Genomic DNA, 27,291 nt, shown 5'->3' on the forward strand with positions numbered 1-27,291 from the left:
ATAATATCAATGATGGTAACAGCAGCAGTACCTGAGCCTCACTGGTCTTGCTAGTTGCCTGCCCCACGCTGAGGGCTTCACATTCTGGTTAAACTAACTAAAAGTCCCCAGTTCTTAAGTCAACCTCCTGTGGTTTGCATTTAAACTCTTGAAACCCTGACACTTGTCAGCTCAGTTGGAGCTTGGAGACACCACTTCATTTCTCTGAGCCTGGATTTCTGGATCAATACAATTATAGTTCCCACTTCACCAGTAACAGTTGTGAGATTTAGACCGAAATGCCTGCTGTGCTTCGAGATTTTCATTAATTCTCCCACAGCCCCTGAGGTCAACATTTCATCAACTCCAGGCCACAGTTCTGAGGCTACGGGAGCTCCACCCATTCACCCAGTCTCCAGTTTGACAAACCAGGGGCAAGATACTAACACAGGTTACTCCAGCACAGGGTCTAAAAGAGTACCCGACATTCCCTCATTATCAAAGTGAATACACAGAAAGGAGATTGTGAAGCATTTACACCAATTCTCGGTGTGAAATCCATTTGTCACCCCTGCAAATATTTCTGCAAACACGGACAAAGGAGAAGAGCTCTCATCACTGAACTCACAGGCGAGGCACCTGGAGGGGTGGCACCTACCTGGGTAATGGCAGGGCCTGAACCAACTCCCCATGCCGCCTGGTCCCCTGGGTCCTCAGACTCCCAGGGAGATTCCCCAATGAACCATTAGCCTTTTTTTCCTTCCTGAGTCCTGACAACACTTACCCCTGAGACCAGGATACTTCAGGACCATGGAGCACAAACAACCAAAGACAACACAGATTTCAGCCATGAGAATAAGAGCCTCTAACAAGCCACAGTATCTGTCTGGCTGATGGTGGGTGGAACATCCTGCAAAAGGCCACCCAATCTCGCCTTCCCAAGACACATCTCAGCAGCTGGAGGAACCATGGCGACCTCACAAGACCTCCTGAGCCTCCTTAAACCACCACTATACCTTGCCTTTGTCCGTGCACTTCTCTCTGCCTGGAAAACCCTGTCCCCCCTTTCCCCGGGCACCTGTCGGAAGGACAGGCGGGCCAGGGTGGATCCTTGCAGGACTTGGTGGGGGTTGGGATTACTCTAAGCACGATGGGAACCCTGGAGGAAGCATCAGACAGCCGTCCAACAACTTACAGAGCATCTGGCAGAGCCCAACACCATTTAGAACAAGGGACAAACTAAGCGATAAACCAGCTGCGCGTGCCGAGACGACACCTTCGAAGGTAAGGCCGGTCGGCGTCCTGGCTCCCGGCCCCTTGGGGAATCGTGCCCACCCTCGCAGAGACCAACTCCGAAGTCGCCGTCCACTTACGCGCGTCTGAGCGCTGGGCGACGCCGCCATCGTGGGACCCTGAGGGGCGAGCGAGGCTGGGGGAACAAGCACCGGGCGGCCCGCTGACCCTCGCCGGGGACCTCGGCCGACTGACGCACCCCGAGCCGCGGAGTCCTTCTGGAAAAGGTGCCCGAGACCCCCGGCGCCGCCCTTGGCGACAGCGGGGAGGGGACGCGGCCGCAGAGCCCCCGAGGTGCCGCGCCCGGCGTGCGACCAAGGGACACGCCCGGTATACGGAGTCGCGGCCCGTACAAAGGCGCGACGGTGACTCCTGGCCTCCTGCCCTGCTCGGTCGCGACCGAATGCCTGAGAAGCGCCGCCGGGTTAGCCCCCAGGAAAACACGGCCCGCCGGGACCGAACCCCAGACGCAAATGGCGTCCGCCGTCGAAAACCCGGAAGTCCCGCCCTCATACGTGGGCCGCAGGAAGCGCCCCTGTCCCGGGCCGTCATTGGCCAGAGCCCGCCTTAGACGCACGATGCACAGCCTCCTGGGTAATGTAGTTTCCCCCGCCTCTAACCAACTTCGCGAGGTGGGCCGTAACCAGGCAATCGTCCTCGGCGCAGGTGGCTCACGAGGAACTGATAGCCGCCCGGCCCCGCCCCCTTACACAGGGCGCAACTCAGGAGGAGCAGCCGGCAACGGGACCGGTGCTTTCTGTGTCTGGGAGATTGAGGCTCAGATTAGCCCTGAGCTAACTACTGCCAATCCTCCTCTTTTTTTGCTGAGGAAGACTGGCCCTGAGCTAACATTCATGCCCATCTTCCTCTACTTTATATGTGGGACACCGACCACAGCATGGCTTTTGCTAAGCGGTGCCATATCCGCACCCGGGATCCAAACCGGCAAACCCCGGGCCGCCGAGAAGTAGAATGTGCCAACTTAACCTGCGCCACTAGGCCGGCCCCTCCCTGGGTCTTTAGTTACACTCATTTGTAAATATTTGTTTCTTTAACCTCTGACTCCCCGATTCTTACAACCAAATAGAAGTTGCAAATTGTGAAAGTCCAGATGTCCTCAAGCTGGGCTCCCACTAAATTTGGGGCTAATCATAGGAACTTGAAGTTCTTTTACAGAGAAACTAATATCCAGAGAATATCAAGAAACGGAAGCTTCCCAGGACCAACTCCTCGGCTTCCTGATGCCAGAGTCTACATTCCACCATGGAGATAATAGCCAAGGACACTCACCTGAGAAATTGTTTGTCTCCTCCTTCCAGACACAGGCCAAAGGGAAAATGCTGACCAAGAGGGCCATGGCCCCCTTCCCCTACCTAGAACCCCCAATAAAAACCCCTACCTGGGGGATCAGCCCGGTGGCACAGCGGTTAAGTTTACGCATTCTGCTTTAGTGGCCCAGGGTCCGCCGCTTTGGATCCCAGGTGCAGACAAGGCATCCCTTGGCAAAAGCCATGCTGTGGCAGGCAGCCCACAAAGAAAGTAGAGGAAGATGGGTACGGATATGAGTTCAGGGTCAGGCTTCCTCAGCAAAAAGAGGAGGATTGGCAGCAGATGTTAGCTCAGGGCTGATCCTCCTCAGAAAAAAAAACCCCAAAACGAACAAAAAACCCCTACCTGTTTCTTAATGGGGAGCTAGCAATTCTTGAGGCAGTAACCCTTGCTTTGCTCCCTCTGCCTGGCAAAGTAAAGCCTTTCCTTTTCATTCAAGGCTCTGTTCTCGTTATTTGGATTGGCATTGGGTTCAGAGACTGAACTTTTGGTAACAGTAGTGTAGATCGTATTGTTTTTAATTTTAAATTCCACTTATGGGGGGCTGGCCCCATGGCCAAGTGGTTAAGTTTGTGCTATCTGCTTCGGCAGCCCAGGGTTTCGCCGGTTTGAGTCCTGGGTGCAGACATGGCACTGCTCATCTAAGCCATGCTGAGGAGGCGTCCCACATGCCACAACTAGAAGGACCCACAACTAAAAATACACAACTATGTACTGGGGGGCTTTGGGGAGTAAAAGGAAATATAAAATCTTAAAAAAAAAATTCCACTTATTCATTGCTGGTGTATAGGAAAGCAATTGACTTTTGTACATTAACCTTGCATCCTGCAACCTCGCTGTAATTGTGTATTCATTCTAGGAGTTTTTTGGTTGATTCTTTTAGATTTTCTATGTAGATGATCATGTCATCTACAAATAAAGACAGTTTTATTTCTTCCAAATCTGTATAAAAATGGAATGTCTTATGATATATTATTGTCTGGACCTTGCTTTTTGACTCAACATTATGTTACTCTGATTCACCTATTTGTTTTCACAGCTGTATAATTTTCTGTCCTATGAATATATCACAACGTATTGTGACCAGTCTGCTCTCAATGGGCACTTGGATTGCTTGCAGATTTTTTGCTGTTGAGAACAGTGCTTTAGGGAACATATAGAAAAGTTTCCCTTCAGTGTATAATCAGGATGAGAATTGCTGCATCATGAGAGAGTATTCAAATTTTCAGTTTTGAAAGATAATGCCAAGTTGTTTTCCAAAAGTTTTGGAAGAAACAAGAGATTGTCGGTGTTGTAATCCAATGTACACATCAGGATAGATGCGGAGAGGGCTGATGGCCACTCTGAGTTTATAACCAGCTTTTCAATATATACATAGCTTACAGCTGTTAAACATACACAGGTGTTCTGGACAATGTAATTAGCGGATGCCAAGAATTCTTAGTGATTTCTCAAGGAGCCCTCCCTCGGCCTCTGTTTTGATATTATCATGTTTTTGCTGTGTTCGTATATTTTATCTTGGAGCATGCTAGGCCTCCTAGGCAACGGCCCCTCCTGCTCCTGATATCCTGTCTCCATCTGTGCCCCTGGAAGACCGGTGCCTGGCTTAGGTTGCCTCCCCATGGAGGTCTTACCCGTCATTGGCTAACCGGCCTTCTCACCTCTGGATCACAGTTTGTTGGCAAGCCTTTTCCAGTGATTATTAACCCTTCCTGCGTCAGGGGCAGCTACAGAGATGTCATTAATTCACGTCTCCAATACTTGGAATTGTCACATTTCTCATATTTTACCAACAAAATCAGTAAATGGAATTGCATGGTGGCCTTGATTTCATTTCCCAGATACTGATGAGGTTGAGAATTTGTCTATCTTTTCTAATTGTTTCCTCTCTTTTGAAACGTAATGTAGTCTCCTCAAGCTCAGAGATTTTCACTGATGAAAATTTTAGGGAATATTTTTCATGATGGCCAACAATTTTCAAAAGACTGTTTTTAAAAAAAAGAAGTTCCAATGACACGTTGCTTGGGGGGCTGGCCTGGTGGTGCAGCAGTTAAGTTCGCACGTTCCACTTTGGCGGCCCGGGGTTCACCAATTCAGATCCTGGGTGTGGACATGGCACTGCTTCGCAAGCCATGCTGTGGTAGGTGTCCCACATATAAAGTAGAGGAAGATGGGCACAGATGTTAGCTCAGGGCCAGTCTTCCTTAGCAAAAAAGAGGAAGATTGGCGGCAAATGTTAGCTCAGGGCTAATCTTCCTCAAAAAAAAAAAAAAAAAGACAAGTTTCTTGGTCATGACTGGCTCATTTATTCCAAAGAATCTTTATCTTTATTTTGTTTTCCATGTGTACTCTTCAGCAGTAAAACAACAGTTCGAATATTTTCAACTCAAATAAAGGTTTAAAAAATTGGAAGAATTTAAACAGAATTTGTGATGATGAAAATTCCATGGTTCATAATGATGCTTTTCTAAAGTAAAGTGTTTTAAAAATACATTCAAATTGACCATTTAATCAGTGATGCTTTTCAGAAGGCTATCAAAAGGGTTAAGTAGGGGTTGACCCGGTGGCACAGTGGTTAAGTTCTCAGGTTCTGCTTTGGTGGCCTGGGGTTGGCCAGTTTGAATCCCAGGTGAGGACCCATACACGACTTGTCAAGCCATGCTGTGACAGGCGTCCCACACAAAATAGAGAAAGACAGGCATGGATGTTAGTCAGTGCCAGTCTTTCTCAGCAAAAGGAGGAGGATTGGTGGCAGATGTTAACTCAGGACTAATCTTCCTAAAAAAAAGAAGGGTTAAGTAGTTTTTCCAAAGTCATACAGAGCTTAAGTAATAGAGCTGATATTCAAAGTGATGTGGCTGGCACCAGTGTCTGTATTCATAACCACTGCACTATATTTCCTACCCAGTGTTGCAAATATTTTTCCATATTTTTAAAGTATTTCATTTTTATCTTTAAATTCCAAAGATTTTGAAATTTCTATTGCCAATGTGAATGGGATCTACTTTTATGTATGTTGTGAACTATTGCTGTGGTCTTGTAAGAGAGCTATTACTATTGTAGAAATAAATATTTTTGTAAGAAAGCTATTAATATTGTAGAAATATATATTTATTGATAAGAAGGGTATCCAATATATTGATACATAAAAAATAGCTCAGCAAACTATATATACATATCTCGTGAGAACTGCAGAATTCTCAGTATACAGCAACCTCCATCCAAACTTCTGTGCTAAGAAGCTTGACCAAACTCTGGGATGGTTTCTAGTAGCTTACTGCTGTGTCCCTAGGCCTGTGCTGCAGTTCATCTATAAAGGTCTGTCAAAGGCCCCAAACAGCCTCCCTATCTGCCACTGAGACTTTAAGCACCATTGGATTTACTGGGTCATATGACCCAAGTGGAAGAGCAGTTTGCACGGCAACTTGGACCAGTTGGAGAGCCTTCCCTTGCTCTGGACCCCACTCAAAACTAGCAGCTTTTCAGGTCACTCCATAAATGGGCTGGAGTAACACATCCACATGAAGGATGTGCTGCCTCTTTCTTGGTTGTAGAGATGCAATAGATGCGACAACTTAATTGTTCACCTTAGAAGGGATGCCTTGATGTGACCCACACCACTGGACCCCTAGAAGTTTCACTGAAGTAGAAGGCCCTTGAATTTTCATTGGATTCATTTCCCACCCTCTGTCATGCACATGTCTTACCAGTAAGTCTAGAGTAATTGCTACGTCTCATTCACTAGGTCCAATCAGCACAAAGGCATCAATGTAATGGACCAGTATGATATCTCATGGAGGGGAAAAGTGATCAAGATCCCTGTGAACTGAATTATGCCATAAGGCTAGACAGTGGATATACACCTGAGGTAGGACAGTGAAGGTGTATTGCTGGCCTTGTCAGGTGAAAGCACTATTTTTGGGGGGCCTTATGGACAGGGATGGAGAAAAAGGCATTTGGCAGATCACCAGCTGCATACTAAGCACCAGGGGATGTATAAATTTGCTCAAGCGATGAGACCATATCTGGTACAGCAGCTGCAGTTGGAGGCATCCCCTGGTTAAGCTTATGATAATTCACTGGGATTCGCCAAGATCCATCTGTCTCTTCCACAGGCCAAATAGAATAGTTGAAAGGGAATGTGGTGGGACTCATCACCCTTCATCTTTCAAGTCCTTGACGGTGGCACCAATCTCTGCAGTCTCTCCAGGAATGTGATGTTGCTTTAGATCTATTATTTTCCCAGGCAGAAGCAGTTCTAATGGCTTCCACTTGGCCTTTCCCACCATGAAAGCTCTCACTCCACGGGTCAGGGAACCAATGTAGGGATTCTGCCAGCTGCTAAGTACATCTATTCCAATTATGCATTCTGGAACTCTGGAACTAAACACAGGATGGGTTTGGGGACCCACTGGGCCCACTGTGAGGTGGACCTGAGCTACAACTCCGTTGATCACCTGGCCTCCATAAGCTCCACTCTGACTGGGGGACTAGTGACATTTTGGGTCTCCTGGAATTAGTGTCAGTTCAGAGCCAGTGTCCAGTAGTCCTAAAAGTTCTGATTATATATTTTTCCACAATATATAGTCACGCTGGTAAAAAGTCCTTTTGGGCAAGGCTGGGAGAGAGACTAACAGAATAAATTTTCTGTAGTGTACTGGGGTTCTTCCTCAAGGGGACCCAGCCTCCCTTCATTCAAGGTGTTCTGTGCCTGTAAACTGGCTCAAGTCTGGGAATTGATTGAGGGGCCATGACTCTCTGTTTTTATGATTTGAGTTAGATTTTGTTCATTTGACCTAGAACTTTTCTGCTTATACAGATAAGTAAAAATCTAGTAGGCTTCCAGGGGCCTGCCTGGTGGTGTAGTGGTTAAGTTTGCACACTCCACTTTGGCGGCCCAGGGTTCATGAGTTCAGATCCTGGGTGCGGACCTACACACTGCTCATCAAGCCATGCTGTGGCAGCATCCCACATATGGGAAAAAAAAAAAAGGAAGATTGGCACAGATGTTAGCTCAGGGCCAATCTTCCTCACACACACACACACACAAATTTAGTAGGCTTCCTATCTATTTCACTTCTAGGAACCCTATGATTAACTAGCCAACACCCTAAGTCTGCACACTCCAGACTGCTGATTGCTGCTTTGAAGCTGCTGTCCGTTACAGTAATCACGTCCACCATGCCTTTGACATTGAGTGCCACCACTTGGCCCTTGATACTCCAGAATCCAATTACTCCCATTGCATTTAGGTTTTCCAACTGAGTGGCTGCAGTTTCCACTGTATGGTCTGGCCTGCAGAGAAGAGCAATCTCACAGAGCTCTTTGAGGATCCCCAGCCTTCTCTCACAAATTTATTTCTCAAAGTATTGGTAAAAAGTATGTCTTTTGGGCCCTCCTAGTGTAGGTAAATAGGTCTTAAATGAGAAATCCATAACATCAAATCTTCCTAAGCCTTTGAATCCCCTCCCCTACATTTATTTATTTATTTTTTGAGGAAGATTAGCCCTGAGCTAACATCTGCTGCCAATCCTCCTCTTTTTGCTGAGGAAGACTGGCTCTGAGCTAACATCCGTGCCCATCTTCCTCTGCTTTATATGTGGGACAACTACCACAGCATGGCTTGCCAAGTGGTGCCGTGTCTGCACCCAGGATTCGAACCAGCGAACCCCGGGCTGCTGAAGCAGAACATGCACACTTAACCGCTGCACCACCGGGCTGGCCCCCCCACATTTATTAAAAATCAAAATTCAACTGAGTAAATTTGAAGATCTAATTAGCTTTATTAAAGGATTCATGAACTGAGCAGTGTCCCATCTAGTAAATAAAAGGGAGCTTTGAGGAGCTGTGCAACATGAAGTCTCTTATAGGCAGCAGGAAGGTGGGACAAGGAAACAAAAGAAGAATTATTTCAGGCAAACACCTTCCCTTAGGGGGAAGAGCAAGGTGTCTTATCATGCAGATTACCTCACTAGTGTTGATCAGGAAAGTCCAGACTGATTGGTTTAAAATTCCAGTCCTGAGAGAGGCTGAGACTGCAGTTAGGTGAGGTATTAATTCTTGGTGGGGCTTAACACAAGTGACTCCATTTTGGGTTTGTTGATTCTTTTTAACCCATTAAACCATGGGAGGTTGGGCATTTCCAGTTCACTCATGGTGGGCCACCTTTTGGTCCATGGTTCAGTCAACCAACCAACCAACCGAACTGTGAGAGCCCTTTCTAACCCCCTGAGCTGCACCATTAAGTGCAGAATCTCTCCTCTGAGCCCATGTTGATAGATTCAGCCTGATTCCAATTTTCTGTTCCCTCCACCATTTTCCCACACCCTTAGTATCCATTTTCACACGTGCTCCCCAGATTTCTGCTCGTATAAATCGGAAATGGCAAACAGTTCTTTTGGAATGTAGTGCACCTCATCGCCAGTCGCTCTTTGTAGCTCACCTTTAGGGGCCTGATGGGACTTTGGTGATGGGTCTAAAATCAAAGACTGGTGGTGAGGTGGGTCCTGAGGAGAATCAGCATTGTCTTCCACGGCAACTGCCTCAGGGGAGGCCATTACTGTTTCCTAAGGCAATGCAGGGTTAATTCCTTCAGAGGTGGAAAGGCACGTCACTGGGGTGGCAGGCCCTTCCACTAGGGGAGGAGAGACCTTTATGCTGGTAAAGAAGACTCATCAGAAATAGTCTCAATGTCCCCATTTTTATCAAGGTTGTCCCACACGTCCCCACATCAAACTATAGGACCCCATTCTTTTTCAGTCAGTGTCCTGGCTTTAACAGTAGACACCCTGTGAGGCTGGGAGTTCAACTTGCCTTGTAATTCAGCCAATCACAGGATGAGGTTCTGCATTTGATTTTCAGCAGTTTCAGCCCTGTGTCTGCAGAAGATAAGGTCTCTTTCAGGGCCTACAGAGAAGCTCTTAGGTCGTTTATGTGAGCTGGGAATTCAAATCCCTGAGCTCAGCCTTTTCTTTCACCACTTTGTCCAGTAACATTAGGAGCAAGCAACCAACATTATCTATTCCTTAGCTTTCTGAAAATGCTTGAAAGTGTCCTATACAGAGTCACTTAGCTCCTTACCTCTTGTAAGTGGCTGATTAAGAGTGTTCAGTGGAGATGTTTTGGGTATCTCTATAAACAGGTCATGCCTTAGACTATCAGTGCGCTCTTTACCACTGGAAAGTAGAGTCATTAGCATCTTTAAGTCTAATCAGATTAGAGAGCCAGTTCCAGAAACCCCAGAACCAATTCAGGAAACTCAAAATTCTGTTCCTCTAGAACCACTCTTGGTACCCAAATTTATATTAATCAGGGTTCTTCAGAGAAACAGAACCACAAGGATATACATAGATGTAGAGAAAGAGATTCGTTATGAGGGGTTGGCTCATGTTACCGTGGAGGCTGAGAAGTCCCCTGATCTATAGTCTGCAAGCTGGAGGCTCAGGAAAGCCAGTGTCATGGTTCTGGTCCAACCTGAAGGCTTGAGAGCCAGCGGAGTCAGTGGTGTCAATCCCAGTTTGAGTCTGAAGACCCAGGAGTGCCAGTGTCCAAGGGCAGGAGAAGATGATGTCCTGGGCTAGCCTCAGACCACCTGCTGGCATCTCAGGGATGTGTTTGTGATTAGTGGGTGCTCCATGCTGCATATTTGTAAATGACAGTCAAGAGGAAAGGTATCAAAAAATATTCGTAGCGGAGGCTCATGCCTGAGAAGCAGCTTACACCCCTCAAGGGAAAGATTGACTTGACTCTCTTTTTAAGTGGCTTCCTCCACTTACTAGACGGCTTAGGGGACTCTATAAGGGACTCAGCTTCTTTATTTTGGTCCTCAAAGTCACATTTTCCTCTCTTAAGTGCATCATAGCCCTTGTGGGACAATTGTGCTGCCACTGCCAAAAGCACAGGCCTCCTTGCTCATCTCGTCCATGGCCTTGACTGCTGAATCACACAGAGGTTGGAAGCAACAACTGGACTCTTCTCGAGGACCTTGGTATGACAAGTGATAGTTCTATGAGAAAGAGATCTGCTCTTTCTCTTAAATAAAAGAAGGAACTGAGAATTGCTGAACACTCGGCATTCAACTCTGTCCAAATCCTGCCCTGAGAGACCTGACCAAACTCTCACACGGCTTCTGTCAGCTTCAGGCCACGGAAATGCCTGCCTGACGAAGCTGGACACTGCCGGGAGAACTTACGAGCCAACACGGAGAGAGGACCTGACCTCCCCTCCTCAGAGCATTTCCTTAAAAGGGCTTTGCTTCTGCATCTTTCCTCTGTCCCTTTGAGATGTTTACATATCTCCTGCAACTCAGGAGTGTCTTTCTCAAGGACCTGGAAGGCATTCCCTTGAGATATCATCTTCAGGAAGGATAGGGCCTCTGTTTCCCACTCTTGGTGGGAGGACGGAATCCTGACTTTGAGAACTGCCAGCTGGCAGACGCCGCTGGCCTGATCGCGTGTACTCTGGCCACCGCCGTCATTGCTCACTGCCCTGCTCTGCTGGAGTCCTGCCTGCTCCTCTGCCCTCCTCCTCCCTTTAAAACACCCCGTCAGCTCTGTGCAAATTGGAACAGAGCTCAGCTCGTTTCCCTCCTGACTTCAGTTGGTGAGAAAATCGGTTTTCACTGCTTTAACCGATGTCCGGCTTTGTTTACCTTTGACACAGGATAGGCTGTATATATGTAGATTTACTGAGTCTCATCAGATGATGATTCTGTTCAATTTTGCCTATTTTCTTAAATTTTTACTCTTAATATGTATATATAATACATTTTACTCTGAAATCTGATTTTACTTCATCTGATGAAGCAATAAATGCATGCGAAACATGAATGAATGACTGTTCATCCATTTTGCCTATTTTTCTATTTGATTGTGTGTCATATTCTTAATTGTTTGTAGGGGATTTTATGTATTCTCAGTGCCGTCTATTTTTATTGACAGAAGTGATATATATTACTGTAGAAAAATCAGAAAATTAAACTAAACCAGAGTTAAAAAATAAAGTGTGGGGGGAGTACTTACGATCTCACTCTCTAGAAATGATGCATTTGAGCTGCAAATGGAAAACGAAAGAAAGACAAGAATTCCTTGGAATGAATGAGCAGTGATGATGAAGCAGCTTCTCATTAGAACATTTTTAAAAAACCCTGGTCTTTTGAACATTGTTGACCATCATGAAAAGTAGATTCTCTAAAAATCTGCCTCTGGTCCTGGGTCAGATATGTTTCTGCTCAAATCATTTAAATATTATTGGAAATTGGAAGCTCAAAAGGAACATTATTAAAATTTATTTCAAACAGTATCTTCTTACTTTCTTACTCAGACATGTGTTCACTAGTTTCTGAAATTTTAGCATTTCCCTTTCTTCATTATTTTCCCCACATGAGAAGAAGATCCTTTAAAGCACAGGGTCTGGCATGGGGCGGACCCTCAAGAAACTCTGGTGAAGAGCGGGGGAAGGAGGGAGTGGAGGAGGAGGAAGAGAAAAAAGAAAAATATTCTTTAGTTAACGCTGAATTTAATGACAATTTTTTTTTTAAAGATTGGCACCTGAGCCAACACCTGTTACTGATTTTCTTTTTCTTTTTCTTTTTATTCTTCTGCCCCAAACCCCTCAGTACATAGTTGTATATTTTAGTTGTGGGTCCTTCTAGTTGTGGCATGTGGGACGCCACCTCAGCATGGCCTGATGAGCGGTGCCACGTCTGCTCCCAGGATCCAAACTGGTGAAACCCTGGGCCGCTGCAGCGGAGCGCACAAATTTAACCACTCAGCCTTGGGGCTGGCCCCTGATGACGATTCTGCTTTAACAATGTCATCGTTGGATATTTGATCATTTTAAGTAGCTAGAATACTGTTTTTCTGGTCAAGCTTATAAATGCTGTTTGTAATTCCGATCCACTTCTGCATGCACTTTTCTTCTTTTCTTGAACATTGCACTAGTTGGGTTTTTTAGATGCCATATATACTTTTTAATTTTTAGTACAAATTTAAAATATGGACTTTAAAATAAATAATGTAATTGGAGTTAATATATATAAATATTTAATTTATATTCACCAACTTAAATCATACAAATTATGATATTTAACACCCAAATAGGTGTATATAAAAATGTGTATCAAAAAGCGAAATATTGGGGCCAGCCTGATGGTGTAGCGGTTAAGTTTGTGTGCTCTGCTTCGGCGGCCTGGGGTTCGCTGGTTCAGATCCCGGGTGTAGACATACACACCAGTCATCAAGCCATGCTGTGGTGGCATCCCACATATAAGATAGAGGAAGATGGGCACGGATGTTAGCTCAGGGCCAATCTTCGTCAGTAAAAAGGGGAGGATTGGTGGTGGATGTTAGCTCAGGGCTAATCTTCCTCAAAAAAAAAAAAATCGAAACACTGGTAAATACAAACAGCAGAGAATTGTGCTCTAGGTTTCCAGACAAATTTGATGGAAATAGTGGAAAAAAATTTCATATATAAAAGTGAATAACATATAATTTATCACTGTTTTAAATGGATAAAGTGTAAAGTTTCCTGGTAAGTATGTTATTTTCCTGGTTAAAAAATTTTGTTCAGAAAATGTTTGATATTTGATCAAATTTTATTTGTTAAGTGCCAAATATGTTGATAAATAAAATTTGTATTACTCACCTAATTACTACTAAAAATATTTTTTAAATCACACAAACATGTTTGTGTAATAAAACAAAAGTTTCCCTTTTATCCTACAGTACTGTGGATTACAGCTATAAACAATTAAAAGAACTTGTCAGCTTCCCTCCAGATTGATCGGTGACCTTGAGAAGGAATCGCAAGGGAGGGATCCTTATTCAGTGCATGTGCGCCCTGGCGTACACAACTCCTGCCAGTGCAGGGTAAGATCTTGTTTTTATTTACGATTTTTATATTTTGTAAACATGGACTTTTTGCAATTAATTTTTGCTTTTTTAAGTATTGCATTCAAATATTATTTATCTTGATGACAGAATTTTTAGCACCTCCTGAAGTACTGATCCCAGGAGAGAGCCTCACTTGCCTCACCCTAATCCTGATACAAATGTTAAAAACCCTTTTAATTTCATTAGAAAAGGCCACCCCATGGAAAGATAAGCGAAGAGCATGAAAAAGCAATTTAAAAAAGAATACATATGTATGTAATAAACATTGAAAAAAAAGATGTCTAGGGGCCGACCGGTGGCATAGTGGTTAAGTTGGTGTGCTCCACTTGGGTAGCCTGGGGTTCATGGGTTCAGATCCCGGGTGTGGACCTACACACTGTGCGTTGTCAAGCAATGCTGTGGCAGCATCCCACATACAAAATGGAGGAAGACTGGCAACAGATGTTAGCTCAGGGCCAATCTTCCTCACACACACACAAAAAGACATGTAAACGCAATCATACTCAAAGACGCTCCTGTGATGGTTTAGGTGTAAAGGTTGGTATAAATTATTAAATCTCTATTAACGGTAGGAAAAAAAGTCCTATCTAGCCCTTCATGGATTAAGAGGGCCTGTGTTTCTAAGAATTGATGCAATTGATGTAATTAGTAAAGGTGAAACCTTAAAATCATCAGTAATGATTAAACAAATGGGAGGGACCATCCAGCTGATCATATAAAAGCAGGCTGCCACTGGTTGTCTCCTGATCGAATGCTCAGACCTCAGGACTCTGTTCCGACATGGCCCAGGCCGTCTCTCCAAACAGTAAGTCCCCCACACACCTGACTGCGGGTTTGGTTTCATTGCTTTGGGGAGGAAATTGGACTAGAAACCTAGTGTGCTCATCAATAGTTGTGGGAGTTCCAGTTTTCAAACTTTTCAATAACTACTAGGGTTCAGAAAAGCCAATTTCTCTCATGTGATATGAAAATATGCTGTTTTCTCTGCATTCGAGCCTTGGGAATTTCAGAAAGATGCAGGCATTCAAGAACTAAACAAGACAAATTCTTGCTTCAGGAAGGAGGATGGGAGGAAAGAGCAGATGAGAAGAAAGAGAGGGAGAGACGCATCAAAAGAAAGAAACGATGGGAGGCATCCAAGAGTTCAGAGACCACGTCTTTGGAATCAAAATAGCTCCTAGATTTCTCTCTCCAGACTGAACTTTTCTCCTGAGCTTCGGATCTGTCCATCTGACTGCCTACTTGTCTCTAACAGGCTCCTCAAACCCAGCGTGTCCTGGACTGAACTCCCCAATTCATACCCAAACTGCTTCCCCTCTCTTGGGAAATGCCGGTTGCTCATGTCAAAAATCTAGGAAACATCTTTGATGCCAGTTTTTCTCTCATAACCTGCATCTAATCAGGCTGCAAGTTCTGTTGGCTTTAGCTTCCCAATATTTTAGGAATCTGACCGTTTCTTGGTCTATCCCCACCGTTGCCCCTCTGGACTATTGTGGCACGCTCCTGATGATCTCTCTGCCTCAGCCTGGTCCCAATTCAGTCTGTTTCGGACACTGTGTGATCTCAGTAAACTGTCACATCATGTCTTTTATCTACTCAAAACCCCTCAGTGATTGCCCACAGTACTCACAGTAAAGGGCCCATGGCCCTGTCAGGCCCTCAGTAACCTCCCCCTGCCCCAAGGTCTAGGACCTCATCTGCTTCTGCTTTGTTCCTTCTTCTCCAGACTTTGTAGCCTTCTGGCTGCATCTTGAGCAGGCCTAGTAGGCTCCCATTTGCTATCCTTGGTTCCTGTAACCTTCCTCTCCCAAACGTCAGCATTGCTCCCTCTCTAATCTGTTTCCTGTCCTTGCTCAAGCCATTTTCTCAGTGAGGTCTTCCTGACGACTTCACTTTAAAATTGTGACTTCACCCTGTTCATTCTCTACTTTCCCTCCTTCTTTCTTTTTTGCTACAGAAATAGTCACCATCTGACGTACAATGTATTACACTTGTTTGCTTTTCATCTCCTGGCTTCCCATGAGTTCGAGGATATCTCATCGATTTTGTTTGCAGTGCCTAGAATAGGGTCTAGCTTTTTTTTTTGGAAGATTAGCCCTGAGCTAACTACTGCCAATCCTCCCCTTTTTGCTGAGGCAGGCTGGCCCTGAGCTAACATCCGTGCCCATCTTCTTCTACTTTATATGTGGGATGCCTACCACAGCATGGCTTTTGCCAAACAGTGCCATGTCCGCACCCAGGATCCAAACCGGTGAACCCCGGGCCACCGAGAAGCAGAATGTGCGCACTTAACGGCTGTGCCACCGGGCTGGCCACCCCCCCTTTTTTTTTTGAGGAAGACTGGCCCTGAACTAACATCTGCCACCAACTTTCCTCTTTTTGCTGAGGAAGACTGGCCCTGAGCTAACATCCATGCCCATCTTCCTCTACTTTATATGTGGGTTTCCTGCCATAGCATGGCTTGATGAGAGGTGTGTAGGTCTGCACCTGGGTAGGTCTGCACCTGGGATCTGAACTGGTGAACCCTGGGCCGCCGGAGCAGAACATGTGAAATTAACTGCTGCGCCACCAGGCTGGCCCCAGGGGTTTGGCTTTTGAAAGATGCTCTAGAAATATTTTTTTGAACAATTAAAATTAGATGAAAATTTTCTAGTTTATCCTACCAGGACTTACCTGGTAGGCCTGTGGGTAGATTTTATAAAATGTCAATTTTTGGAAGATTTTCAGAATTCAGTAAACTATTATTTTAAATCATCTATACAAGAGGCTACAAAATCATGTATGGATAAAAGATCTATTAAAAATGCAAGACAAGGGGCCAGCCCCATGGCTGAGTGGTTGAGTTCGTGCACTTCGCTTTGGCGGCCCAGGCTTTCCCCGGTTCAAATCCTGGTCTCCTCAGGCCAAGATGAGGTGGCGTCCCACATGCCACAACTGGAAGGACCCACAACTAAAATATACAACTATGTACTGGGGGCCTTTGGGGAGAAGGAAAAATTAAAAAAAATTAAATTAACTCCTTAAAAAATTTTTTTAAAAAGCAAAAAGAATGCAAGACAAACAAATGCATTTAATATAACACAGCATGAGAAAGTTCATTGAAATGGTTTCAGACTCCATGCGGCAACTAACATTTAATTTAAGAAAGTTTCAGAAACTTATTGTTAGTAGACTTTCAAAGGAGAATAGCCACCATTATCTGAAGGGCTGGAGAGACAGAACTCCTTCGACCTGCATGTCTGCCTGCGACTGCTTGGCTTCATATTCTGCAACCCAAAGATCAAATGCAGGAGCGGAGAGAAAAGTCCAGCTCCCTCCTCTTAAGCCAGACAGCAAGGAGATTCCCAGAAATGTGAAACATGCCTCTTCTCTCAGTAATCGCTTTTGTTTCAGAAAGTAGTCATTTTTTATAAAATGTTATTATTGTTAGAATGTAATTGTTTATTAACATTTTAAAATGGATTAATAAATGTTCTCACTTTTAATATCTAATAAGGTGAAACAAGGGCCAGCTCTGTGGCATAGTGGTCAGTTTGGTGCCCTCCACTTTGGCGGCCCAGGTTCATAGGTTCAGATCTCAGGTATGGACCTATGCCACTCATCAGCCATGCTGTGGTGTAGCGGCAGCCCACATATAAAGTGGAGGAAGACTGGCACAGATGTTAGCTCAGGGCTAATCTTCCTCAGCAAAAAAAAAAAAAAAAAAAAAGAGAGAGAGAGAGAAAAAAAAAAAAAAAAAAAAACACCCCTGTTCTCCAAAAATCATTGGATTTCTACCATTAAAAAAAAAAAAAGAAAAAGTAAAACAAAAGCTCTTTGGGTACTCATTAAATTTTAGGAGTGTAAGTGGGTTTTGAGGCCAAAATGATTGAGAATGAGTGATCTGGGGATATTTTCTGGAGAAAAAAGTATTGAAACAATTTTCAAGTTTTTTTTCTTGCTATGATCTGATCCTCAGTCACACAGAGTTGAGTTAATTATATTCCTCAAGTTTGACGTTTTAATATAGATCTGAACAAGGCCTCTCGCTTTTATACAGGTTTTATCTTTATCCACTCCATTTCCTTAACCACTCCTGTTCCTTCCCCACCTCGGCCACAAGCACCCATCTATTCCAGGGTATTACCTGTCCTTTAGATATATGTGTCTATTCAGATATGTGGGTCTCCTTCATAAATTCACAGAATTGTTTTGTATAAAGTGTTTAATTTAGATTAATTGATATTTATTGAATAACTTGCTTTCTTCTAATTTTTTATCGAGGTATAACTACATGCAGTAAAATGCACAAACCTTAAGTGTACAGTTTGATTAATTTTATGATTAATTACAGATGATTAATTTAATTTACAGAAATGATATTACACTATATATACATTTTTAATTTACAGAAATAATATTACACTATATATACCACGTTCTACTTCTTCCTTTCTTGACCTAATGCTGTCTTTTTGAGACCTTTCTATCTTGCTTCTATCATTTTTCCCTCATTATTTTAGTCTTACATATACAATTCCATCATGGGCATATGCCACATTTTACTTATCCATTCTCTAGCGATGGCCTTGAGGTTGCTCCCATTGTTACTACAAAAGCATTCCGAAAAGCATGTCATGGATTGCTGGGCGAGAAACGATTGCAGTGTTATAATTACTTACTATACATAATTTTTTTTTTTTGAGGAAGATTATCCCTGAACTAACATCTGCTGCCAAACCTCCTCTTTTTTGCTGAGGAAGACTGCCCTGAGCTAACATCCATGCCCATCTTCCTCCACTTTTATATGTGGGATGCCTGCCACAGCATGGCTTGACAAGCGTTGCCATGTCCGCACAGGATCCGAACCAGTGAACCCTGGGCCACGGAAGCAGAATGTGCACACTTAACCACTGTGCCACCAGGCTGGCCCTACTATACATAATTTTAACAAGCGTAGCCTGATTGTCCTACAGATTATCCAGAATAAACTACATTCCAACCAGCTCTTCAGAAGTGTTTCCATCTCCCTACCTCACCCCCATCATTGCAAGCATCTCACTTTTATCTGATTTTCTAACGTTCCGACTGAAGGTTTCTATTATGATGTTTTTAGTTCCAGCAATTTTTCCCATTGTGCGTTTTGGTGTCTTATTTAAGGAACTCTTTTCTATCTCGATGTGACATAGGTTTTCTTGTGCATTATCTTTCATTTATTTTTATCTTTCGTACATTTTTGGTTTGTTTGGTATTTATTTTATATACTGTGTATTGTGTGAGCCAACTTCAGCTTTCTTCATATAGTCAGCCGTTTTCTTTGCCCAACACTACCATTTCTCACTGATTTTGGAGGCTAGTGCTATCCCAGCCCTCACGTAAACAAGGCCTGTTTCTTTGCTTTCTATTGAGTTCCGTGTGTCTGTTTCTGTTTCTGCATCAGTACCACAGGAAAGAAGGGTTTTTTTTTACTGCTCTATTGTTTTATCTGGATGAGTAAATCTATCATCCTGATCCTTCTTTAACAAAATATCTGATCCACTTTGTAAGCCTTACTCTCCCTGTCCCATTTTAGGTTGCCCTCAGAATCCTATTGGGTTCCTCTGCCAAAAACATACCCCAGTCTAATCATGAGAAAAACATCAGATCAACCCCAGTGAAGTTCTACAAATTTCCTGCCGAGTCCTCCTCAAAACCGTCAAGCTTGTCAAAGTCTGAGAGACTGTCAGAGCCAAAAGGAACCCAAGGAGATGTGACCCCAAATGTAATATGGTGCCCTGGGTAGGAACCTAGAACAGAAAAAGCGTATCAGATAAAAACTTAAAAAACTGAATAAAGTATGGACTTTAGTTACTAACAATGTACGAATATTGATTCATTAGTTGTGACAAATGTACCATACTAAGATGTTAATAATAGCGGAAAATAGGGATGTGGAATATATGAGAAGTCCCCATACTATCTTTGTAACTTCTCTGTAAATCTAAAAACATTCTAACATAATGTTTACTTGAAAGATCTTTTTGGTATTTTTGTTTGGAAATTGCAGTTCCCTGGTGATGGACATTTAAAATGTTCACTGCTGCCAACCCTACGGCAGTGAAGATCTATTTGCATTATCCACACCCACATCGGTCAGTTCATCTAGGGTATGGATTGAGGAGGGGGATTACCAAGCTGTGCCAAGCTCTGTGCCCTGGAGCCAGAGATGAACTGTATTTTGCTGCTCTCATGCGACTTTGGCTTATTGAGCTAAAACATAGATCCTGGATTGAAGACAGAGATCTTTCTCAGTTTTTATCTCTTTGCTTCCTTCCTTATGTTTCATCTTTCTTTAGTTCTTTTGCGTCTCCTCCTCCTTCTCTGTGCCCAGGCTCAGACTGCCAGTGTCTCAGGAAGCCCTAATTTCCTTATCCCCTCCCCCATGTCCTAGGTAGTTGGTGTGGGTTAGTTAAAAGTCCTTATATATCTACTTCAGGGCTTAAGATTCCCTTTAAACTTTTTTACTCTGTAGGAATTTTCCTTCTAAGAGTGGATCCAGTCAAGGACCTGTGAGCTGAGAATAATGTAGGTGAAGGCATGAGACGGGTGGGTTCCTGTGAGCCTTTTCAACCTAAGGCCAAACCCAGAGCAAATGCCTTTGCTATCAGGAAAAGTCCATCAAAAACAATTCCATCACAGACTATTTGGAACTTCTCTCCAAGCCGTCATTTCTGAGTTTCTGATTAAATTTTGATTGGTTTGGAGTAGGGGAAGTTATTTCACAATGTTTTGGGGTTTTTGTTTTTTTGTATCCTTTTCTGCCAGAAATTTACTCAATAATTCAAACTTTCAACATGTTTGTGGAGTAGATTAGTGTCAGCCACAAGAGTACAGGGCCCTAGGCTTAGAGGGCCCTGGGCTCGGTTTAATGCTCTGCTCTTGCTGTCTCGAAATTTTTAACAATTTTTTGAATTTTTAACAATTTTTTTTGCTTGGCATTTTTATTGGAATTTTTGCACCGGTCCCCACAAATTATGTAGCTACTCCCAATCCTAATCACTAGGAATTCCAGAGTGAAGAAAACAGACGAGAGAGTCTTGTGGCGCTTCTTCCAGAGGGGAAAACAGAAATAAGTAAACGCATTGACAATTATTTCCAATGGAGATAAGATCTATGAAGGCAACAAGACAGGGGGCAGTGAGAGTGTGGCATGGAGTGTGGGCGACCTTAGACCGGCGGGGCAGCGTCTCCTCAGACCGGACTCTGAGAAGATGCTTGCGCTGAGGCCTGAGTGACGCACAGGAGCGAGCTAGTCCATCATCCTGGGAAGAGCACTGCAGGAAGAGAGAGGACCAGTGCCAAGCTAGGGAGCAGGAAGGAGTTGGGCAGGTTGGGAGACAGAAACAAGTCAGGTGTGGTGGCTGGAGCACACACTTTCAGGGTGTAAAGCCAAGTAGGTCATTATAGGTGATGAGGTCAAAGACAGGCAAGGACCTGACGGATGTGGTAAGATTCAAGAGGAATTCCGGGTGATGTTCAAGTTCACCGTCCCCTGTCACTGAAGTACAATACACCAGCGGGTAGTGGACTGGCATGCAACTGCAGATTTAGGCTTTCAGGAGGGACGAACAGAAAAGCATCCTCGTGGACTGGAAATCCAAATGAATTCTTTATTTTGCTGAAGGAATGTAGTGGGTAGCCACAGTTGGAGTTTACTGGATTCTCCTTTTGCTTAAATGTGGAGTTTGGACTTTTTGGAGAGTGACCTCATAAATATTGCACAACTGTACCAGAGATAGAAAAGAAGGAAGATTCAACTTGTTCTTCCCCATGAGGTGCTGATCAAAGGAACTCAGTGCCTTGGAATCTCTCTTCCTATGAATACAGGTGTTGTGCTCCCAACTGAACCGCCAGCATCCCCGGTAACTTCTCACCTCAGGTCACTAAGTCTAATTCTGTTTGAAAATCGTATGTTCCAAAACGAATGCCCAGGCTTTCCAGATTTGGCTATTTCAAGGAGGTGTCCCATAGCTAAAATCATGTAAGGAAGTATTTATTCCCTATTTGAAGATTCTACTGAAAGCATAGAATTTCTTTTTCAATTGTTTTTGTTCTCCTCATAGTGTTTTAAAAAATATTTTGGAAACTGATTTCTGTTTATCTGCTGTTGAGGGCAATGGATTCCAAAATGAATTAATATCTTCCTAGGAATTTTCACCAGAAAAACTAAAAGAGGCTTAATGGCACCTGTATCACGTGCTCCTCATTTCTGTGGGCTCAAGTATCCATCACTGTAAGATGTATCACATGCATTTTCTTGACTCATATTGTTCTTGATCCATATGAACAGAACACATCATTTTTTCACTGTTTTTGAAAACAGAAGACCTGACTCCCCAGTCACAGTGTTCAGATCGGCTGGAGAAGATGAAGAATCACCCTCGTGTGTCTAAGGGCTTTATAATTGTGGGCGAGCTATTTCCTAGTGGGTTCTGGTGGATTCCAAACAAAAAAAGGAAATGAGAGACTAGCTTGAACCTGAAGTTCGAATGTATAAACTGACCTGTTAAATAATGCTTTTCTCCTAATCTTTCCACAGACACCACAGCCGCAAATCGTAGACGCAGCCGCACCAAATTCACAGAAGATCAATTGAAAATCCTCATCAATGCATTCAACCAAAAACCTTACCCGAGTTATGCTACCAAACAAAGACTTGCTTTAGAAATCAACACTGAAGAGTCTAGAATCCAGGTAATTTACAAAGTGTACATCTCCAAGCCTAGATGTAGAAAGGGAAACCATTAATTAAGTACATACTATGCGCCAGGGTGCTAAGGGCTTTGTGTGGAGCATCCTGATTAACGCTCAGAATGAACTCATAAGGATGTTGCTTTTATTTCACAAATGTGGATGCTGAGGATAAAAGAGCTGGAAAGAGTCGGGAGGAAGCATGTAGGTACACCTTCAGAGAAGAGGAACTGCTTGAGCTGGCTCTCAAACGCATAATTTGCAGCATCTATTTGTTAACTTAAAAAATTATTATAGGGCCAGGCCCCATGGCTGAGTGGTTAAAGTTCTACATGCTCTGCTTCAGTGGCCCAGGTTTGCAGATTTGGATCCTGGGCATGGACCTACTCCACTCACCAGTCAAGCTGTGGAGGTGTCCCTCATACAAAAGAATAGAGGGCTAATCTTCCTCAAGCAAAAAAAGAGGATTGGCAATGGATGTTAGTTCAGGGAAAATCTTACTTAGGAAAAAAAAAATTATAGCAAATCATGTTGGGATTAGATTGTAGAGGTGCTAAATGCTAAGACTTGACCTAAGACTTAGCTGAATGTGACAGATAACGGTAATAAACTTGAGCTCAGGCCTAATAAGAATCACTCCCTTTGGAGAAAGGCAGTGATGAGGCTGAGATGACACGAACATGTTTAATTCCCTCATTTCCTTTTCATCACTTAGATTTGGTTTCAGAATCGAAGAGCTAGACACCGATTCCAGAAAAGATCAGAACCTGAGGAGCACTTAGAATCAAGCCAAGATGAAGATCACCCTGAAGAAAAGATTCAGAGTAAATGGTCTGCTCCAGTCCTGTCCCCCCGCAGAGCTTTTGAGTACCCGGGAGCCTCTACTGTGGAACCCACTACTACTCTGAGTGGGAAAAGAAAGTTCTCTCCCTCAGGGGCTCCTGTTCAGGGTCTTCTGGTGGCAAAGGGTTCAATATGGCCCCTGGAAATTTTCCCTGCATGGTCCATGGACCTTCTGAGACCTTCCACTGCATACCCTCTTTCCATAGGAATCCAGCGACCCAGCCATATACTGTTTCTCCTCTAGAACATTCCACCTGGAATGGGCTGAGACAAGGCCCTTTCAAGCAGAAGTAACAGGTCCCAAACTCAGTGGAGACTGTCCGACATGTTTGGGTTCCTTGTTTGAATATGTAAACTGGTTTCCGAAATGTACTTGACCCTCCATCTTCCACCTGCCCTAGGTAGAGGAGACAGACGGTGCCGTACAAGCTACACTTCCTCCCAATTACACACCCTCATCGAAGCATTTATGAACAACCCATATCCTGGGATTGATTCCAGACAGCAACTTGCTATCGAAATTGGAGTTCCAGAGTCGAGAATCCAAGTAAGTGATCAGGAATTTGTTCCATCCTCCAGGGGTGGAGATTCTAAGTCCTCCTCGGGTTCTGATCTTTTCTGGAATTGGTGCCTAGCTCTTCGATCCTGAAAACAAATCTAAGTGCTGGATGGAAGGGAAGGCATGCCAGCCTTGAGCTGTTCATCAACTGGCCAGCACATTCCCCTTCCAGCGCCTTCTCTCTCTGTCTGGTAGGTTCTTCTGCCCCCAGGTACCATGTGGCCTGCTCTCTTACACCCCCTTCAGTTCTTTTCTGTCATAATCAATGTCATATTCCTTGTGTTCTGAACAGTGCCTGACACATGACACTTAATAAAAATCTGTTGAATGAATGAAAGAAGGAATATTACTTTACATGGAATATGGCCAGACATTTGTCTAACGTCTTTATATCTATCATATCCTTTAGCTTTTCTGACTCTCCCATGAGATTGGAATTATTATGTCCACTTTAGAGATTTGACATTTTCATTTTTAAAGATTGGCCCTGAGCTAACATCTCTTGCCAATCTTATTCTTTTCTTCTTCTTCTTCTCCCCAAAGCCCCCCAGTACATAGTTGTATATTCTAGTTGTGATCCTTCTGGTTGTGCCATGTGGGACGCCGCCTCAACATGGCCTGATGAGCCATGCCATGTCGGCGCCCAGGATCCGAACCAGCGAAACCCTGGGCCGCCGAAGTGGAGTGCGTGAACTTAACCACTTGGCCAGGGGCTGGCCCCGAGATTTAACTTTTAACTCAGAGAAATACAGGACCTGATGAATCCTAAAATGGAGTGTAATTTTGTCCGAGTGCTGTGCTGTCAGTGTGTGTGGTGAACCAGTGCTCCCTCCGTCACCAGGACTCTAATGTGCAGCAGCAGGACTGACACACCTCACCCCTCCCCTCTCCTCTCTTCTTTCTCTGCCTCTTTCATTTTACGTTCAGACCGAGCACACCTACTATGTGCTAGGAACTGTACCACGGAGGGATGTTTTCACAGAGAGGAACAGAAGTAGCTCAGAAAATAACGAGGGAGGTGGGCAAAGAAACCGACAATTTTTATGGTGTGACTGTCTGTCACACAGCAGTCACCTCCTGGACAAATAGGAGTGAATGGGTGGATGTGTCTGGTGTAAACGGGGAAGCAGATGTACCCAGTCAGAAATAGTTTCACAGAGGAAAACTTGAGCTGGGGCTTGCACAACCAATAGAAATTCCCTGGGGGAGACTGGAATAGAGGGGGTTAATGCAGGCAGCATTGTGGCAGACTGCAGTCCTAAGAGCAGGCCCGAGGCTTGCAGGAAATTGTGCATTTGTCTATAGGCTTGAGAACTAGGGTGACACAGGGGTGCTCATGGAGGCCTCCAGTCTGGAGCAGTTGTTGTGGCCCATTGATTGAAGATCTTATTATCAGGTTGTGTCTACACCACCGTCCATTAGCCTGTGAGCTGTGAGATGGGGCTCCTGTCTGATTAATCCCTGTGTGCCAAACAGTGAGCAGAGGTCTCGAAGTGGATTAGACACATGGAAAATGCTCGCTAGAGGAGTTTATGCTTTGTCCTTTGGGTGGTGGACACATGCTGAAAGAGTTTAAGCAGAGGAGAGATCGCGCTGTTGTTACGCTTTAAAATAGCTGCTCTTCCTCCCCAGTGAAGAATGGATTCTATGCAGGAGACAGGAAATAATTTAGACATAGGTGAAAAGTCGTAAGGAGGAAGATGAGGCTTGGAAAAGAGTTCTGTTTAAGAAACAAGTGAACATAGATTGATAGCACATATAGGGATGGCGCGTGGAGGGGAGGGATGGTGGAGAGAGAGAGACGGGACTACCAGGAAGATATGCTAGTTTTAGCTTGGATGGATGGCCAACATTGGTGTCATCCAGGAGGAGGACTGTTCGAGGAGAATAAAAGGAGTTCCGTGGGGTCAGAGGCATCCACCTGAGCCATCCAGAATAGACGTTTACGAGGCAGCTTTGATGAGACTCCAAAGCTCTGGGGAGAGGGTGGGGAAGGAGAGAATGTACCACAGACTGGCAGACCGGGGCCGGCCCCGTGGCCTAGTGAGGAAGCTCGCGCACCCCACTGCGGCGGCCCAGGCTTTCACCAGTTTGAATCCTGGGCACGGATGTGGCACTGCTCATCAGACCACGCTGAGGGGGCATCCCATATGCCACAATTGGAAGGACCCACAACTAAGAATATGCAACTATGTACTGAGGGGCTTTGGGAAGAAAAAGGAAAAAAAATAAAATCTTTAAGAAAAATAAAATAAATGGCAGACTGACTCTTGAGTAAGTTGTTTGGTTTGATTCTGAAAGAAGAAGTGTGAGTTGGAAGAAAAAAAAACAGAAGTCAGTGGTCAAATATGAAGGTAGTCACGTCCTAGTATAGCTGACCCCATATCCTTGGGGCTAGTTTTCTCCTCAGAATTCAAAGCTGAATATATCTTTTCCTTGTAAAATCAAGATATTGGTAGGTGCATAAATAATAAGAAATCTCTGCAGGACTTCCCCAGCAGGGGACTAATTCTCAGATATCATAAGCAGGTCAGATGGAAAAAGGGATTTCTGGTTCGGGTATAGAAACTATATCCAGGGCTACACACGTGCAGCTCTTCCAAAACAATCAATCGTTCGTCTGGAGAGTGGCGTTTGCCTGCAGAAAGGAAGTGAAAGTTTCAGTGATATTATGTGACTTCCAAAGTCTGGTTTTTGGACTCCAGACCTGTGCCTATTTTACTTGCACCTCTGGGAAAAGCAAAAGTAGTAGTACCTGTGGAGATGAGGGGTGTGTGTGAGTGTGATATATAAATAAGTGACTAAAGTTATATTATTGTAAATCATATTATATATGAGTATATATCATATATTTCTAATACACATAAATGTGTATAATTTATGGGCACAAGCAAGGGGTAGCAATTAATTATGTCTTGTGGGATGAAAAATGTCTCCTTAGACAGATAATACTCTGTCATAGGAGAAAAATAGGGGTTTTTGAGATGAAGAAAAGAAGGTAGAAAGAGAATTGCAGGCAGAGAGAAGAGCTGTGGTACCAGGGGTGACGCTTTAGGGAAAGACCAGTCCTTGTAAGAGCGGATTCTGGGGACTTTCGGGATGTGAAACCAGTCAATAGGTCACAAAGGTACCAGGTGTGAGGTTCAGAATTTTGAGCTTTATCTTCAGACCTACAGACTGGCCTAGATATCATGTGAAATGTCAGTGATTTTGGAATCAGGCCTAAAATGAACCACTTCTCCCTCCCCTTTGCCTTATGAAAAAAGCAAGGGTGAGGCTTGTGTGACATCAGTTGTTTTAACCAAATCTGTGTTTTACCCACTCAGATTTGGTTTCAAAATCGAAGATCTAGATTCCACGTCCAGAGAAAAAGAGAACCTGATGAGGCCTTAGAACAGAGACAAGACCAGGGACAAGATCTCTGAGGTGAGAGTTCAAGGTCATCAACCTGTTGTTCCCAATTTGGCTCATAGGCGGAGCCTCCTGAGAGCCCAGTGCACCCACATGGTGGAGTCAACTCCAGCTTCCTCTTGGGAGGGGACAGATATTCCCACTCAAGTGCCTCATTGCGCTCCGCAGGAATTCCGCTGTCCACTTTTCCAGCCAGAGCCTAGAAACCCCGTTAGAATGTGAATTTTGCTGACCAATGTCTTCCCAGTGCCTGGTAAAGAATCAATAGTTTTGTGC

The 27,291-nt window shown here is 44.2% G+C and overlaps 1 protein-coding gene across 1 annotated transcript; it reads left to right on the forward strand.

The window, feature by feature from the left end:
* Nucleotides 1–1,850: 1,850 nt before the first annotated feature.
* DUXA (double homeobox A) lies at nucleotides 1,851–27,029 on the forward strand. Its single transcript, XM_046682081.1, has 5 exons — nucleotides 1,851–2,022; nucleotides 22,051–22,205; nucleotides 22,918–23,026; nucleotides 23,447–23,592; nucleotides 26,931–27,029. Exons 1-5 carry the CDS (start codon nucleotides 1,851–1,853, stop codon nucleotides 27,027–27,029), a joined length of 681 nt encoding a protein of 226 aa, XP_046538037.1.
* The last annotated feature ends 262 nt before the right edge of the window (nucleotides 27,030–27,291 follow it).

Source organism: Equus quagga, chromosome 13, assembly GCF_021613505.1.
Source record: "Equus quagga isolate Etosha38 chromosome 13, UCLA_HA_Equagga_1.0, whole genome shotgun sequence".
Classification (NCBI taxonomy): Eukaryota; Metazoa; Chordata; class Mammalia; order Perissodactyla; family Equidae; genus Equus; species Equus quagga.

Bases quoted from the DNA above. Each gene is read 5' to 3' on its own strand.
- DUXA (XM_046682081.1), top strand. From the start codon at position 1,851: ATGCACAGCCTCCTGGGTAATGTAGTTTCCCCCGCCTCTAACCAACTT. The intron at 2,023-22,050 runs GTGCTTTCTGTG...ATCTTTCCACAG, and splicing joins AGCAGCCGGCAACGGGACCG to ACACCACAGCCGCAAATCGT. The intron at 23,593-26,930 runs GTAAGTGATCAG...TTACCCACTCAG, and splicing joins TTCCAGAGTCGAGAATCCAA to ATTTGGTTTCAAAATCGAAG.